General features: G+C 39.5%; 1 protein-coding gene across 1 annotated transcript in view; it reads right to left on the minus strand.

The window, feature by feature from the left end:
- ABCC8 (ATP binding cassette subfamily C member 8) overlaps positions 1-17,221 on the minus strand; it is an 81,173-nt gene extending 63,952 nt beyond the window's left edge. The window contains exons 1-6 of the mRNA XM_059826155.1: positions 17,059-17,221; positions 15,498-15,639; positions 12,652-12,773; positions 6,906-7,072; positions 4,172-4,414; positions 3,125-3,313 (exon numbers count right to left, since the gene is read on the minus strand). Coding sequence (XP_059682138.1) covers positions 3,125-3,313; positions 4,172-4,414; positions 6,906-7,072; positions 12,652-12,773; positions 15,498-15,639; positions 17,059-17,206 — 1,011 coding nt within the window. The 5' untranslated portion in view covers positions 17,207-17,221. The remainder of the gene's footprint in view (positions 1-3,124; positions 3,314-4,171; positions 4,415-6,905; positions 7,073-12,651; positions 12,774-15,497; positions 15,640-17,058) is intronic.

Raw genomic sequence — 17,221 nt, forward strand, 5'->3', positions numbered from 1 at the left:
AGACCGTGATTGCCAAAGATACTAACATGACAGCAAAGAGAAAGGCTAAGCACTATCATAACTATGAACCATGAAGGTTACAGATTGTGCTGTATTATATCAAAGGCAGTAACAGAAGCAGCACAATTGCAATGCTGTTCTACATATACATCTGGTTAGCACTGCTCATTGCTGCAGCTAATACCACTTTTTACTGTATGTAAAAGAATACCATTTTTTACACAATCCATTTTTTACACATGGTTTTGACAAACCATGCTTTTCTAGCAATGAGATTTTGGTGCAGCATTGATTCACATCAAAACATGTAACAGATAAACAAGGAGGCAAGTGAGATGAATATTCTCATTATTTTTTCTAGTACTCAAGAGAAAAGGAGGACTGACACATATATACATAAACATCAAACGAACACACTTGGTGAAAGCACCAAAATACTTGCGAAGTCTCAGATGCATTATCAGGCCATTAAGATTTACAAAGTCACTGAGCATCTATGTGTTTAAACTACAATAGTTGTCTAAGTACACTTGTCAGCCTGCAGGAAACACAAGGAAATAACTGAACACCTACTGAACTTTTTTTTATATAAAGCAAATAATCTTGTTTGAGAAGTTGATGGAACTAATTAGATGTTTTATTTTCAGAAATGGCTTTGGGAACATTCAGTGTTCCACCTTCCTGTTGACTTCAGGATAATACCACTTTTTACAAGTGCCGGTAAGCTCTAACCAGTAAAAGGCTGAGCAAAAGGCCACTATTTAAATACTTAAAGACCCTAGTCTCACAAAATCTTGAATGTTAGTACTGGTCCTTTTGCTACACTGGGACCTATGACTTTTAGAGCTTTTTAAATAATGAGTCTGTAGGTTTGGTGTATTATTTGAATGTGTTATGTCAGCAGATATTCCTAATAATGGAACTGATAATCCTAACATTGCAATGTGGAAGATGTTACCAGCAAAATATAAAGGTTATCATTCTGTCAGTCTCTTCTTCAGTGCGAAATGATTAACACTCAGTCAAATTCCTGTCATAAGAATGTTCCAGGCTGGCCATAAATATTGATACTGCATTTATAAATAAACATGAAGAGCATGACAGAATATAAGACACTGTCATGCTCTGACTAACTGCAGCGCTAACTAAAGCAGTTAATACTGCCCGTGACACCCACGTGATCTGAGTTCCAGCTCCATGGTAGTTTATATCTGTCACAAAAGGCCTGAAGAATAGAGCAAATATTATATCTTAGGATTTACCTCTTTGCCTTCAGTTTCACAAACAGAATTTCTGTTTGAAAGATACAGTTGACTCGTTACAACATCTCCTCAATCTAAACTATTTAAAATGAAGAAATGTCACTTTAAGGTATGGGTAAAAGATGCTCTCCACTATACTCACAGCTTACTTTGCTTGTCCAATTCTGTCCCACTGTATGGCAATTCTTTCCAACAGCCTCAAACTCAGCAGCACATCAAACACAAACAATGTGGCCCCCCAACTTATCTTTGTCTTCATAAGACAGTGTTTTAGAAGGCTCGTTTCCCACACCTATGCAGCTCTCAGGAGCAAACAATTAATAAGGAAAGGTTCTCCTTTTTTGACTCATTACAAGTAAGGATATAACATTCCTAGCAGTAGAGCTGGTGGGAATTTTCCTGAACACCCCAGTCTGTTTACAGATGGTTTGAACAGAAAGCCTTCATACATTTTAGAAAGACATTTCATCTAATCCAGCAAAAGCAATTTTCAAATGTAAAGGTAATTAGCCTCTTAACAGAAAAACAATGTGTATAAACCAGGTCAAAACAGAAAGAAAAGCCTCTTGGAGACCTTTTAGCAAAGGTAAAATACACCCTTAAGTGTCACTCATGGACTATCACCACCAGTGAACACTGCTGTTTGGTGATCCCCAAATGGTATAAATGACAACAACGATGAGGCTACTGCTTAGCTAGACACAGTGAGGATGTCAAGGTTGGATGAGGCTCTGTTTAGGGCCTATCTGGACCAGCCCTGAGCATTTTTCACAGGGGAGAACTAGCTGACACTTCAATAGGAAAATTTAATAGGATAATCCGTAAATAGTGATTCGGTATGATTTCAGCTGAAACAGTATTCCAAACAAATTATCAAGAAGCAGCTCAAAAGCTTCCGCAGTACTTAGCTGCAACGTAGACCCTATAGTCCTAATTTTTTCATTTCCTGCTTTAACTGGTTTCCATTGAATCTACTTGCTATATTAAAGCTTCCAAATATTAGGATAAGGATTGCAAAATGGATAAACAATTAATTGTAGCCTGAGGCCTTTGTTAAATTTTCTGCAATTCATCTGACGTATTTAAATATTTACAGTGGACCTAATCCAAAGCGTACTTGAGTGAATAGGTATATTTCCATTAGTGTCAACAGATTTTGGAAATAAAGTCTTATATCAAACAATTAGTGAGCTGCAAAAATAAAGGTATCTTTCTCATAGAAATGGAGCCTGAGTGACCTCACCTTATAATGAGAAGATGCTTCCTGAGTTGTTTTTTTTTTTTTTTTTTTTTTTTTAGTTAATCAAGAAGTGTGTCTGTTTCTTCTTGGGGAACACTCATTTAAGTAGCACGCTTTAAAAATATGCTTCAGTCGATCTTTCAAAACCAACCTCCCCAAAGACACTAGTGGAAATTCTTTGTCACAGCTAAATTACTTGGCATTTTTTTGTCCTGACAAAAGCCCGCTTAAGTCCTCTTAGACTCACTCATTTTTGGAAATGAAAAGCCAAGCCTATTAAAAATACACTTTTTCCATTACAAAAAGCACTCAGTCACATACTTGATTCAATCTCTACTCAAGACTGTACCTAAAATCCTTATTGTACTAGTGGGATTCTGGATATGCTTCACCATTATCCTCAGCGAGGTTATTTTCCAGAATAGAAGCCTGACTAGATGCCTGAGTAACATATTTTGCTCCCCATCAAGGTACAAATGTGGATAATAGGCAGTACATACATACTGTCATTTCTAGCATTCACAAAGATATTGCAGAGTCACGTTCTTTACTGAGGCCAAATAATACACAGATATAGCATTACTTTTTTGACTCCTTTGTTTTTACGACATTTTGACAGTACCTGTGGGCGGATAGTGTTATTTCCTTTTCCAACATTGTGAACAATCCCAGAGATGCAGAGCGGACCAGCAAATCCAAGCAAGTCAGCCAGAATACGGAATGTGCTACTGAGAAGTAAGGGTCTTCCAAAAGCACAGCAGAGAGCACGCCATATTGATCTGGATCCTTGTGGAAATGATGACCTTTTGTTCTGTTCAGAATGAAAAAAATTAATTAGTATTATGTTATGTATCAGCCTCAGTTCTGATAAGTCATTGGTATTTTTATCCCTACTTTAATTCATTGAAAACCAGTTGCAATCTTAGAGCTAGAAAAGCACAGGAACTACAATTATTATTTCATTTGTTTCTATAGAGTCAAAGCTAAGCATTAATTTGTACTCTCCTCCACTTTATAAAAAGAACCATTATTTCTTTCCTTCCCTTAATAGGGATCAAATAAGTGTGTTGTTTGCTTGGGGGAGAAAGAAAAAAAGAGGGAAGGAACTGACAGGTTTTGTGTTCCTGAGAACATAGAGACTGGAAACCTATACTCTTTTTAGACAGGATGCAAATGACTTCTCTTAAAATCCTGAATACACTCAGCTCCCACCAGGGAGTCAAGCAGAATTTGAGCTGAGGTGGTTTCAGCCCTGAATTCTCCTACAGACAAACTGTAACTGAAAGAACGTGGACAAAATAGACCTGCGAGGCCTCATTAATATTGACTCTGTAATTGAATGATTCCAGGGTCTTATTAGGAAGAATGATAATGGTGTTCAGTGAATATACTCCATAATTAGCTTTCCACATCAAAATAGAGGCCATATGGATTTTACACGCATTTAACCAGTAATGTGCTTGACATGCATGTTTAGGTAGATAAATTTCATTATTTGTATGAGGTACAACTGAGTATGTGATCTCTTTGTATATGGAGAGCTATGCTAATGGATACTTCATTTGCATCAGGTCTGTTTATATAATTTTATACCATGCTCATACATAAAAAGTAATGAAAAACATAAGCACTGAGTGAGCAGACGGACATAATCCCATGCTTTGCATACCTTCTGTGCTTCAAAAGCCTCATTAAGGCGAATGTAATTGGTCAGAGCTCTCATAGCAATGGGAAGCTTGCCTATGGTTTTCAAGTCTATTGGTTTTTTATGGGCGGTCTTGATGAATGTATTCATCCACCAGTATGTTCCTTTGGACAACAGATTCACAAACGGCTGTAGGAATCGAACACCAAGGTCCTGGAGATCCTCTGGAGGTTTAACTTCTTTAGGAGTTTTGAAGAAAACATACCTCTGAAATTCAGAAAAATACCAAAAGAATGACACTAAATGCATAGAAAATAAAAGTCCACAAAGAATAGATAAGAGATAAAGGACATAACAGATAATCGATTAATCAGTCTTGGTTTCTCAGAGGTACTCAAGGAATTTAGGCATTCAAACTCAACCAATACAGCAATCCAGTTTCCTCAGGTACTGGGGAAAATCAGAGACATCCAGTCCAGAAATAAATCAGCCTAAACATTCACTATTACTTTGTTTATGGGGTACAAATTCACATTATACCCACACAAAAAATAATCACCTTACACTTCAAATAGTACAGCCTCAGCCTCTTACTCAGAGTTCCAGACAGAGCAACGTGAGACATACTAACTTAGGCACAACCCTGAGGCTCTCACAGCGATTCACCTTCAATACCATACTGCCTCACATTTAGAGAGCTACCTGTGCTGTCCTGAATGGGTCTGGGAAACCACTGAACTAGCGAGTGCATATGGCACTAACAAATGTTTTCATTGGCTTAAATGCAGAAAGAGTGAGGGCAGACTGGTGATGATTTCCTGCTGTCAAGACCAAACTTTTTCAGACATCACTCATCTTTGGGAAAGAAAATCCAAGCTTCTTAAACATACACCTTTTCCTTCTGAAAAATACTCAATCATATATTTCATTCAATCTCTACTCATGACTGTACCTAAATCCTATTAATCTTAGTAGGATTTCTGGATATGCTTCACTGCTACCTTTTCTCTGACCATAGTCAGAGAAATAAATCACAGATCCTAGAAAAAAATGGTGATGGGGTTAGGAAAGGCCATCTAGAGGAACAATGGAGGGAGAAAGTACAGTTGGGATTGAAAGTCAAACAAGTCAATCTTCTGCCTTCTGGAAGAAGAAGGGCGAAGGCAGGAGAAAAAGGTGAGGCCAATGTCACAGAATCACTAAGGTTTGAAAAGACCTGTAAGATCATCAAGTCCAATCATCAACCCAACACCACCATGCCCACTAAACCATGTCCTGCAATGCCACGTCCATACATTCCTTGAACACCTCCAGTGATGGTGACTCCACCACTTCCCTGGGCAGCTTATTGCAGTGTTTCACCACTGTTTCAGTAAAGAAATTTTTCCTAATATCCAGCCTGAACCTCCCCTGGCGTAACTTGAGGCCATTTCCTCTTGTCCTGTCTTGTCCTGTCATCTTGCCTGCTGTTTCTGCTAGCATAGAGGCCTAACCCCTTATTTTCCTTTTATTTTTCTCACCCACCCCCGACCCGTCCTTCCCCTCAGCAGTGGAGAGCTCCCCATGCATCCCAATCCCTTCCTTCAGCAGCTGCAGCAACAAGTCTCCAAACTCTGCCATAGACACAATAGGCAGTGAAAAAATCCATACTGCTGGCTAATTCATTCTATGCATCAATGACAACCTTTAATAATTAATGCCAAACAAACAGAACATTAAAAAAAGATGACAGTAGACAGTGACCATTTTTATTCTTGTTTGCGACCTATAATTCCACAGTGATCAAGTCTCATTTAATTATGCAGTTCTATTAAGAGGAGGTTTATGAATAAATCTCTCCTATATCACATTTTAATTTCATTTTTCCCACAAGCCAATCCACTGTTTTTCATTTATGAGATAAATACCGAACATCCAGCACTGAGGTTTTTATTACTCTTTCTTTCAAAAATATTACTGAAAAGTCTGCTTTTAGACATTTTTTTGTCCTCAGTTATCAAATAAACATACAGACACACAACCCCCCCCCCAAGAAAATTACAAAAGAACAAATATATGATAGATGTAATTCAAATTGTTGAATGCATTACTGGAAAGAGTCCACATACTAATGTGAGGGAAGCAGCAAGAAAATTTACATGGAAAAGTTTCTTTCCCTCCTGAGACTAAGTTTAGTTTGTGCACACAGTTAAGTGACGGACAGGTGAAAGGAAGAGCTTTTGCATTTATCTATCCAGCAGTCTCCAAAGCCATATCCCAGTTTGGATTACGGCTGCAGACACCACAGAGGAAAAACAATAAAATATATAGCTGGGAGGCTAGATAGCAACCCCAGTTGCCCCAGTAAATCACTTATTATGATTGTCTCCTGGAAAATGAGAGATTTTAGTGTGTCTAAGATATGCTCTGATAGAGCAGACAATTCCTTTCACCCAGTCTTTCCTTGCATCAGAAATACTTGCTTCTGATGACTGAAACTGTGAATCACAATAGACATTTTTTAAAACAAACTTGAACAGATGAAATTCATCTTAATTTAACTACAATGCAGTCTGGCATTTTCTTAAATTATGGATTCATCTGGCCTAATGAAGTTGGGTTTACCTTTGATTCTCAAATATATTTCTATTTCTAAGTGGATTTTTCTCTCTTCTTCAGGAATGCATTTCACAGTAAGTACCCAGAAAGGGGAATAAAATAAAAAAACAAAACCAAAAAACCCAAAACACAGAAGGCGAATTTTATGATACTAACTTACCCTCACCCTGATGACATTGATTTCTACAGCTAGTAGCATTCCATACAGAACAACCAGGAGTCCTGTGAGGCAAAATCGAAGCTGAGAAAATCCAACCCCATTATCACAGAACTTTACAAATTTGATGGTTTTAGTTATGAAAGCTAAAGTCCAATAGAACAGCAATGCTGTAGGGAAAAAAAAAAGTTAATCAGCTCCACAGTTTCAAAAATATACAATAGCAGTATTAAATATTCATTCAGAAAGAATGCAACAAGAATATATAAAACCAGAGAGTGGCCTTTCTCTTGTCAAAACAGAAGCCTAATTCAATACCACAAACATGAAGATATTAAGATAATGTTAGTTCCAAATTCCTTTCCTATTAGTTTTAGTGATATTTGGAATGTTTCACAAAGTGAAGTCTGCTAAAGGAAATTTCCATCTGCTGTAAACATGCGTCTGCGTGATGAGTTCAAGGGAGGGAGCTGCCCCAGAAGTGAAGGTGGCTGTGAATGATGCCCTTCAAACTTGGTTAATGCTACAAGACTGCTATGAATTTGGCTTGAAGGAAAATTGATCCCGTTCCCCCTGTAGATCTCTGGGATATATGCGGATATTAAAATATTTTCTCCAAACTGCTGCTACTCTATTGTTCAATGCAAATTCCATATATGTAATTTATAATGCAGATGCACAAGCACATCAAGGAAGGATGTTCTGGCATTCGTAGAATACAACTTTAACTTTTTAGAGTTCTACTGAACTTCTTGTCTAAAGGTGCTCATGCTACTGTCAGTTACAGATACATAATCCCTGCAGTAAGCTCTGGTGACGTGGAAACACACTTCATGACATTCACCACACCATAAGCCAGCTCCTGTTCCCCATTCTTAAAGAAACACCTTCTAGGGTTATGTTCTTTTACATGAATCTTTCATTGCTGCTGTATCTGCCATGGTGCAACAGCTGGAATGTGCTCTAACTACCAAGAAAAACATGGATGTGCTTTCTGAGCGTCTTGCTGCAACACCAGATGAAGTCTTCAACAAAGACATTAGCAACTGTAAGTCTAACTTACAAATACAGATAATCATCAGGAACTCGCACAAATTTCAAATAATTTGTGGTGTTCCAGCTACCCTGAGGCACCCTAGAAAACCCTGTGGGGACGTGCTGTGGGGCTACCTTTTCCAAGCAAAACTAAATTCAACACGAAGAGTACGTATGGGATTTGGGGCTGCCAATTCTGCTTCTACGGAAATCAATTTCAATACTCTCATTTAAATGAGGACAGTAAATGGAACAGTACAGGAGTACTGGGCATTAGGACATTTGCCAAGAGAGTCTATCTTGTGCTAAAATTAATAGGCCAGTTGGTAAGAAGAAAGCACTAAGAGGTCAGGTATTTCAGCCCTGTGTTTTAGTGGCTGATGCAGTTGCAGAGAGGATTTAAGAGACATACTTACAGCATCCCTCTTATAAAACTATAGCCTTCTTACATGAGGCTTCCTACCATCTTCCCAACTTATACTGCATCAAATCTGATCTCCTCATCCTGCTTCAGACTGTTTCCTACCTTTGAGGCACTATTCCTTCCTATTTGCGATATGTCTGACTAAAATCTTACTTCATCCAAGAATACATTCCACATTGTTCTACTCCCAACCACCTTTATCTGTGAATCCTTGTGTTTTGTCTCATTTTTCTTAGGACACGCTGAGAACACATCCTTCTAAGAGTAAAGAAGACTTACACGAACACTGCACGCTGAAAATCAGCACCAGTGGAGGACACCTAAAAAACCAACCAACCTAACTGGTGTCTATGTAGAGCCCCTGGAAGAAGAAATAAGAACTAGCAAAGCCATTCTCCTATTTAGGATTTAAATAAGGGTCTATGTGACTTTTTTTATTCTTATTATTTTATTAGAAGATTAATTTATCTTTTATCTAAGAAGTATTAGAAAGTGCCAAAGGCAACATTCTCAGATGACAACAACCTCTCATTGCACTTCTCACTTTTGAATACAAGCGTATATAATCTAACCTGGCGGATGTTCACTGGCCCCTCAAGATAGGGCTGCTTGGAAAATATAGTTATGGCTCTTTCTTTTAAGCTGTGTTTTTCTTATCTGGCTGGTGAGTGCATATCGCCTGAGAGTTTCTAGAAAGTATCACCAAGAACTTCCACTGGCCTGAACTGCCTAGTGATCAGACCACGGAGGCATGCTTTCATTTACTTGGTCACTTGACATCTATTCCAGATGCCTGCAGCCTAAAGGACCTCGCTTTTTCTTGGGCTGTGTAAGCGACCTCAATCCACACCACCAGGGTGTAGATTCTTGCCTGGAGCCAGACCACTGAAAATTAAGCAATGTGGAACTCAAACTGTTCTACACCTTTATTGGATTAAGCCAAAGATCTGAAAAATCATGCATTTAACTGGATGGGATTTATTAACTAACCTGTGTCTGTTTGGAGAGAAGTTTTGTGTACTAAGCAATAAGTATTATATTTATATGACAGGAAGTTCCATTTTAAACAATGAAATAATTCCAAGGGAATTAATTACAATGCCAAGGTACAAGAAATTTAAATTAGAAAATTAGATTACTGTCAAGAATGGTAAGGCAGTCATATAATTACAATCGGTTTAAAAAAAGACAATTTGCTTAAATTAAAAAAACTAATATGTGTTCCCATACTACTATTCCTTTCAGATTAAAAAGTCAAAGTCCTATTGCTATTTCATAATTTTCCCTTACTGTTTAATTTCTGACATTTATTTATCTATAAAACAAATAAATACTTTTAAAATATTGCAGTCAGATGCTACCATTCAATTACATATTGTGAATGTTGAGAAAGCTCACAGATTTTCCAATTCAGTATGAAAACTATTCTAAAATGTATCCTGCTATACTGTACAACTGTTATGCATCCATTCTGCAACACTGTGCAAAAAGCACCAAAATTAGCATTATTACAAGAGTCCACTGGTAAACAGCGCTACACTGGAAAAGCTATGTTTGTTGAAATTTAATTACAGGTCAAAACCATACAGACAAAAACGGATTCAGACCAGATCAAAGTGTTCCAATAGTTTGAACACTCAACTGGGATCCTAGACTCAATCATTAGCTTCAGAGAATAAATATTCCAAACTTTGTCAACTTATTTTTGATAAGAGATCATAAGAATGACTACTTCAAAGTAGCCAACAGCCTGGGCGTAAAGCTGAAAATCAGGATCAGTACAGGAACTTTGAGTCCTTGTCTTGCTTACCCCAAAGGAATGTACTAATCCCCAGGTCTCTTACGGTATCTGTCTCTTGAAGAACTACAAATGGACTTGGCTTCTTTAAGGTACAGAGTGAAAAAGATTTAAAAAAAGAAAACATCTCAAAGTTTCACTGGATTGGAAAACCTTATCCTGTTCAGAATTAAGGAACAGACCTTTAAGGGTCTTCTGCACTGCATCAATGAGTGTTTCCCCACGGGATTTAGTAACTTTTGGGTAAGGCTCTGCTAGCCTTTGCTTTTTATAGCTACCAACTCTTTGCAAGTGTAGGCATTGATCCTGCAGCTGAGACAGATGATGCCCTGCAGTTAGGTGGAACTTCACTGATGCTCAGAAGCAGCAGAAGATGCCACGTAAAGTCATTTGCTTTACTCTGTGTGTGTAATATTAGATCTCCTCCACAACACTGTACTAACTACGAACCCTCTTTTGGTTTCCTTTCTCATATACTCAGCAAAAAGTTTATTACCAACTTAAGCTTTTCTTCATTTGTATTAGGCTCTAAAAGAAAGCTGCTTCATGGCCACACTGCACTCTAGGGGGTTCATAGCTGAGCATAGGCATAATTTAACTATCTTATATGGGGCTAATTTGCATAAAGTTATCATCACCTAGTCCCCAGTTGTCAATACAGAGCAGTTGCAATTAACATTGACAGATGACAGTCCTCACAGTCAGGTAACAATAAATTTGTGCAGTCAAGAATAAAGGATGGAGACTTCCAGAAACATCTCTTAGGTTCTCTCACAAACACAGGACAAGGAAAAGAAAAGCAAACCCAAAAATAAAATAAAAATCAAAGTCCCTCAGCTTGTGAAGACTGCGGATTAAAATTAAAATCAGACCAACTAAGTGGGAAAGACTGTGGTGGTTTGATTTTCTTTTTTGCCTAAGAGTTAGCTATGAAGGTTAGATTTTTCTAAAGGAGTCTGTTCCTTGGAAATTCTTGCAAAATGAAAATTCACAATTATTAACTTCAGTATTAATAACACTTACTTAGTGTTGGTATTCATTGGTGTAACTGTTTATTATTCAAGTATTGTCCAGAGCTTATCCAGCATCAGTGCTCTAACTACTGAACAAAATTATCGTAAGAGAAATCTCTACAGGGAAGGGATTATGCAAAAATGTGTAATCAACTACCAGCTGTAAATTTGTGCTACCCTTCTCAATGATTTAACAGCAAAAATGTGGTAGCAACACTAAATTATTAAACACTGCATTATACATCTGAAATAACAAAAAAAAAAAAACAAACCACCAAGTCACTGCTTGCTTTCCATAGGTGATTGTAACAGGCTAGCAATGCTTTCTTGAGATGTAACATCTAGTCCTGTGAGAAGGCATTAAATAGACTGTGTTGACTTATCAAAAAAGTAACTAAATGACCCCACAGAGATGAGAAAGACAAAAAAGATCCTACTTAGAAGAAGGGTACAAGAATGAGAAATGAGAAAACGTAAAGGTTGCCAAGCCTGGATAGACATCTGAAGGTTTTGAAGAGGAATTACTTTTTTTCTTTTTTTTAAACAGGAGTTACAGGCTCCTTCTGCAGAAGAGGATGCTTGCTTACCACAACAGGGAGTTCAAAATAATCTTCAATATTTAAAAGCTTTCTCAAATCAAGTTGTTACTGACTTTTTACCACCTGACAAAAACTAGAACAGAACTTTGATACACAGAGGTACAGTGACACAAGACAAACCTTAGCAGGATCCATTAATACAGAAAACCAGCTCAAACAAAATTTGATAAGCCAGGACCACCAAAGAAATAACAGCTAACAGGATGACTAAACATGTAGACATTCACGGTCTGCAATCTACTTAAACAATAGAGAACACATCACCAACTGCATCATTGTCAGCAGTAATGGATTTTCTATAGCTAGCTACAGTTTATTTACAATCTTGCAGAAAATATATACTATACTAGGTATTTCTTATACATAAGGTTTTCCATTCAAAAGGTCTTAAAGCAGTTTACAAAGGGAGTTTTAGGAACAAAAAACAAGAACAAGCAGGCAAAGTAATATATCCAGGGTCATATTGAAAGTCAGTGATGTCATTAATTTCCCTTGACTCCCTGCATATTTCAATAGACCACACACACGAAGATGGCTTCGATCTTACATCATGCTTCAATGCAACACGCTGACAAGCAGGGGGATCTGGATAGCTTTTAGAGTTAAGAGTTTAATGTGCTACTTTTCCCACAAATCCAGTCTTTCCTAGAGAAGCCTTTGGCCCATTGGATCCCCAAGAACACAAGCTAAAAGCATTGAAAACAATGAACTGTTTCAGGAAAACTCAGAACTGAGTCTGGCAATGGCAACCAGCAGACCAGAATATAGGTGTAGCTTTATCCATACAAGCTAGCACCGAGATTGCAATGATCTGTCACAGAATGAACAGACACACAGCGCCACAACCACATTACCAAATCTTGTAAGTTGTGAGACATACCGATTAATAACTTCGGGAAATTGGATGTTTCGATATTATGGTAATAGACAACCGATGTGATGGCCGCCAAGAATGCCATCCCAGCTGGCATGTACAGGTGTAAGTGGCGTGATTCTGAAACCCTTAAAAAGAAAAAAGTTAACATCTATTAAAATCAGACCCTCTTAGCTATTTAAATGTTTCCCTTCTAATTTATGAATTTTATCCTTTACCCAGCCCTGACACAGGATTTTCTAGAATGAGTTATGGATGTAAAGGTCTCCAATTTTCAATTAGATTTATGCTCCTAAATCACAGTTGGATTTCAAATTCCTCCCCTGTGCTGAAAATAAAATGTGTATACTCCTATTTCCTACTGAAATCAATTGGAATGTTGTTTAAATTAGGATAAGCAGCTCAGCTCCAAAATGAGAAAAGTTAATTTAAGTTAAACTAGTTTGGGAGCTGTCTATCAATATATATATATATATTTTATATATATATGTAAAATATATATATATATAAGACCAACTGACAGCACAGGTTAAGATTTTTCTCCAGAAACTTTTTGTGGAAATATTTCATTTCCTTTTTCCAGTTTGGGAGAAGGAAGAGCACCGCAGTATGGAAATTACTTACAGTGAGTTCTGTTTTCAGTGACTGCAAGCCAACAAACAAAACCTACAACAGAATCATATACCTTTAAGTTTCATCCTATAAAGCAAAACTCCCCTGACACTTCGCTTCAGGTAGCAGCGGAGTGAGTCCTGCCAACTACAGCCCTTTGGGAGTATGGGAATTGTTTGGCAATGTTATTGGTTTGTGCAGAGGTGTACAGAATCATGTTTTCCTCCCTCTTTCCTTCTACTTGACATCTTCTCCTCCTCCCCTTTTCTTTCTTTCACAAAAGTAATAGTGTCATGTGCTGTCAAGAGGTATAACTTCCTCTGTCTCACAACCAACTCCAGAAGAGGCACCAAGAGGAAGCCTTCAGGACACAAACACTCAGGGAAATTTACACCTTGTCCTCCGAACCTCATGGAAAATAAATTCGCATCTCTGGATTTGTTCTTGCTGCAGCAAAAGCTACTTTTGTGTAGCTTAGAGAGACAAAAGGGGCTGTGCTGTCAGGGAGCTGGAGATCATCACAGGATGTCGCATGTCTGAGAGCAGAACATCCCAAATGTCTAACAGATCCATAAGAGCTCAGGAGGACCACTTCCTGCATCTGTACTAGGAAAGGAAAGCCCTCCCTCACATGGACGTTTTGGTGAACTCTGCAGAGCTGGCTGGAGCTACGCTGACAAGCTGTGGCACAAACACTCAACTCCTCTTGTTGACAACAAGTTGTATGTGTATACAGCAAAATGAGAAAAAAATTCCCCAGTCTGTAAATTCCTGGTAATGCCAGGGGTTTTTGTACATCAGGGCTGAACTCTCAGCAAGGAAAAATAAGCAACAAGAACAGATTTCTTCAGACAGCCTAAGCTTCAGTAGGTAATACTGTAGGAGTGGGAGGTTTTTTTAAAATTTATTTATTTCACAGACAGAAGTTGCTGGAATTCCCCTGTATAACCATATCTCCAATAGGCTGCATCTATTGCTGAGGTGCCAAAGCCTTGGGCACTCAATTGCTGTCATAAGGACTTACCAACATGATCCATTTTTGTCTTAGAAAGCTGATGAGTCTCAAAATCTGCTTTTATTCACTGGAGCATTCGCTAGCCTGCTGAGTGCTCGGAAGGCACGACTGTGGGTTGGCACTCCCCCAGTATAGCAAGGAGCTTTGATTCTCATCAGGTGACACTTACTACTTAACAGCAGCGTTCTGAGTCAAGTTAAATAGCAAATAAACATAATGAGAGGAATTGCTGAAGAGCAAAATAAAACAGGAAACTCAAAGCAAGAGAGTTTGCTCTGAGCTTCCCACACCCTGGTAACTCTGAATAAGCATGAGAAAAATTCCTTTTTAAAAAACTGGCACTGAGAAACATCCTATTTATATATGTTTGAGAGAAGTTATAATAATAATGATGATATCAGCTTCTACAGCAGAATACTGCAATTCCTTTCATACTGGTTGGTGGATAATTGTTATATAGATGGCTAAACAGAGAGATTTTGTTCTATTTAATGAGGAGCTTCAACTTTATCACCCTTGGGTTGCAAGTTCATAATAGTTATGAAAATCAGACCTTTCTTCACAGGAAGATGATCATAGCCATTGCCATACAACGTCAGTTTTTTTCATGATAAATCACTCTCCTGTATCACTTGTTTCACTTGGAATAATTTTTCCCCCAAAGATTACTGTTTAAAGACGTGGTAAGTGGAGGAACAGATGAAGGATTATGCTTATATGATGTGAGCTGCTCTGCTCAAAGTAACAGATCAGATGTTCTGCACAAATATCAGAAGAAACTCTATGGTGTAATGTAAGGCCCAGTAGATCTACCCCTTTTATCACGATGAACAGAACTCAGTTTGCGGTGAATGGTATGACCTACTGTGCACATGGGAGTTCCGCTTGCATAAGGACTGTGGGACTGGGTCCTTGGACATAAAACACATCATGAAAATGTCACCATCTGCTGGAATTGTTAGGATTTATCTATGATTACTCTTTGGAAAGATAGTGTCATTAAGCTGAACTAAAAATTAAGGTCAATTGTGCATGTGTACATAAACTTGGCAAGGTCTGTGGAATTTCTGAGACAAGGTCGGTAGGTTAATCACCAAGAATACAGATTACATGTTTATAACCCCAAGGAATATGGTCTAGATGAGAATTTAGACAGGGAGGAAATACCTGCCCTGAAACCTTTAAAATGCTCAGTGCTATCAAGAGAAGGTAGACATACACTTACCCATCAGACACTATGCCCTCTGCAATTTCACACACCAGTACAAACAAGAGGATAAAAGTCAGTATCCAGCGTAAATTGTGTCCAGGAAAATGAAGCCATGTGCTATGATGTATATGTACTTTGGAACTCTGACTTCCCCATCCTAAACAGGAAAAGAAAATGATAAAGAGCTTTCTTAACAACAAGAGTGACATACAAAGCTCGTGTGTACAGAAAAGCATATGCATTACAAACTTGTGTACTAAAGATGCTCTAACTGTGTTGTTAAACATACATGTATTTGAGTATTTTCAGAACTGCATTCTCATTGCTTCATTTCATAAGGAATAAAATCAACAACGCAGACAGGACAGAGCCTTATGCTCCTGTACTTTTAGCAGCTTACTATCAAGTAATTAGATGCATTAAATATTTTTCAAACATATTAACAGTTTAAATGAACATTTTGACAAATATGCACAAACACTATAATACAGTCACTGTTTTTCTTCACTTCAATGCATTTAATTAAAGAATTGATACCTTATCTCAATTATTTTTTTCAAGTAACTCATTCTCTTGATGTAGATAAAAATTACCAATGCTGAGAAAAGCCAGGTAAACACAGATTACCCTAAGCAGTTCTTCAGCTGACCCCGTTTTAACAGTTGTGCTGTTATTTCAGCACCGGACCTTTTATGATCAACAGAAGTGAGTGTTAAATCCCTCAGCTCATGCCACGGCTATCTAGAGGACAGACCAGGCTGAGCAGAGTGGTACTCAAAGTAGCGACAGCCGCATGTACTAAACCACCGGGCCGCCTGCTGGTAACCTCAGTTTTACGTTGTCAAACACTACCCGCTGCAGACACGGCAGGAGTCACAGCAGCCGGGCGGCCCTCCTAGGCACTAGCGGTAACGAGGAGGGCCGTCCGGCTGCTCTGACTCTTCAGCAATTGCAGGGAGTATTATTTGATAATGTCAGACTTACTTGCCAGGTTTTCTGGTTTTTAATTTATTCTGCTTCCCGCGCTGCTACTCAAAACCCGCAGGCAAATGCTGCAGCCTCCCTCAGCATCCGTGCAGCCCCCGCGCGAGGGGGTTGAGCTGCAGGGAGCCCCGCAGGCTGCCCCACCTCGGGAAGCGCCCGACAGAGAGAAACGGGCACCGCTGCCAGGCGCGGAGGGACGCCCGGAGAGCGGGCGGTGCGGGCGGGCAGCCTCGGGAGAGGCGGTCGCCGGAGCATCCCGGAGCTCGCACCGCGTCCTAACCCCCCGTGCAGCCTCCCGCCCCCCCGCGCCGACGCGCGGCGGGGAGCACGGCCCAGCGGACACGGCAAGGCCGGGCAAGCGCGGGGGGAGAGACGCAGCGAGGCAAGGCGGCAAGGCACGGGGGGGAACACGGCACACGCGACACGGCGGGGGAGGGAAACCCACGGCAAGACAAAGCAAGGCGGGGGACGACGACGGGGACGCGGCACGACAAAGCAAGAGGGGGGCGGGGTGGGTCAGGAGGCAAGGGGGGCGGCACACGGCAAGGCAAGGCACAGGCGGACAGGGCAAGGGAGCCCCGCAGGCGCTCACCGATGAAGAGGATGGGGAAGGTGATGAAGAGCAGGAAGACGTGCGGCACCACGTTAAGCGCGTCCACGAAGCAGCCGTTGTTGAGCACGCCGTGGTCCACGTTGTAGGCGGTGGAGTTGCCCTCGTCGCCGCAGAAAGCCAGGGCCATGGCGGGACCCTGCGC

This window comes from Gavia stellata, chromosome 17, assembly GCF_030936135.1.
Source record: "Gavia stellata isolate bGavSte3 chromosome 17, bGavSte3.hap2, whole genome shotgun sequence".
In the NCBI taxonomy this organism is placed as follows: Eukaryota; Metazoa; Chordata; class Aves; order Gaviiformes; family Gaviidae; genus Gavia; species Gavia stellata.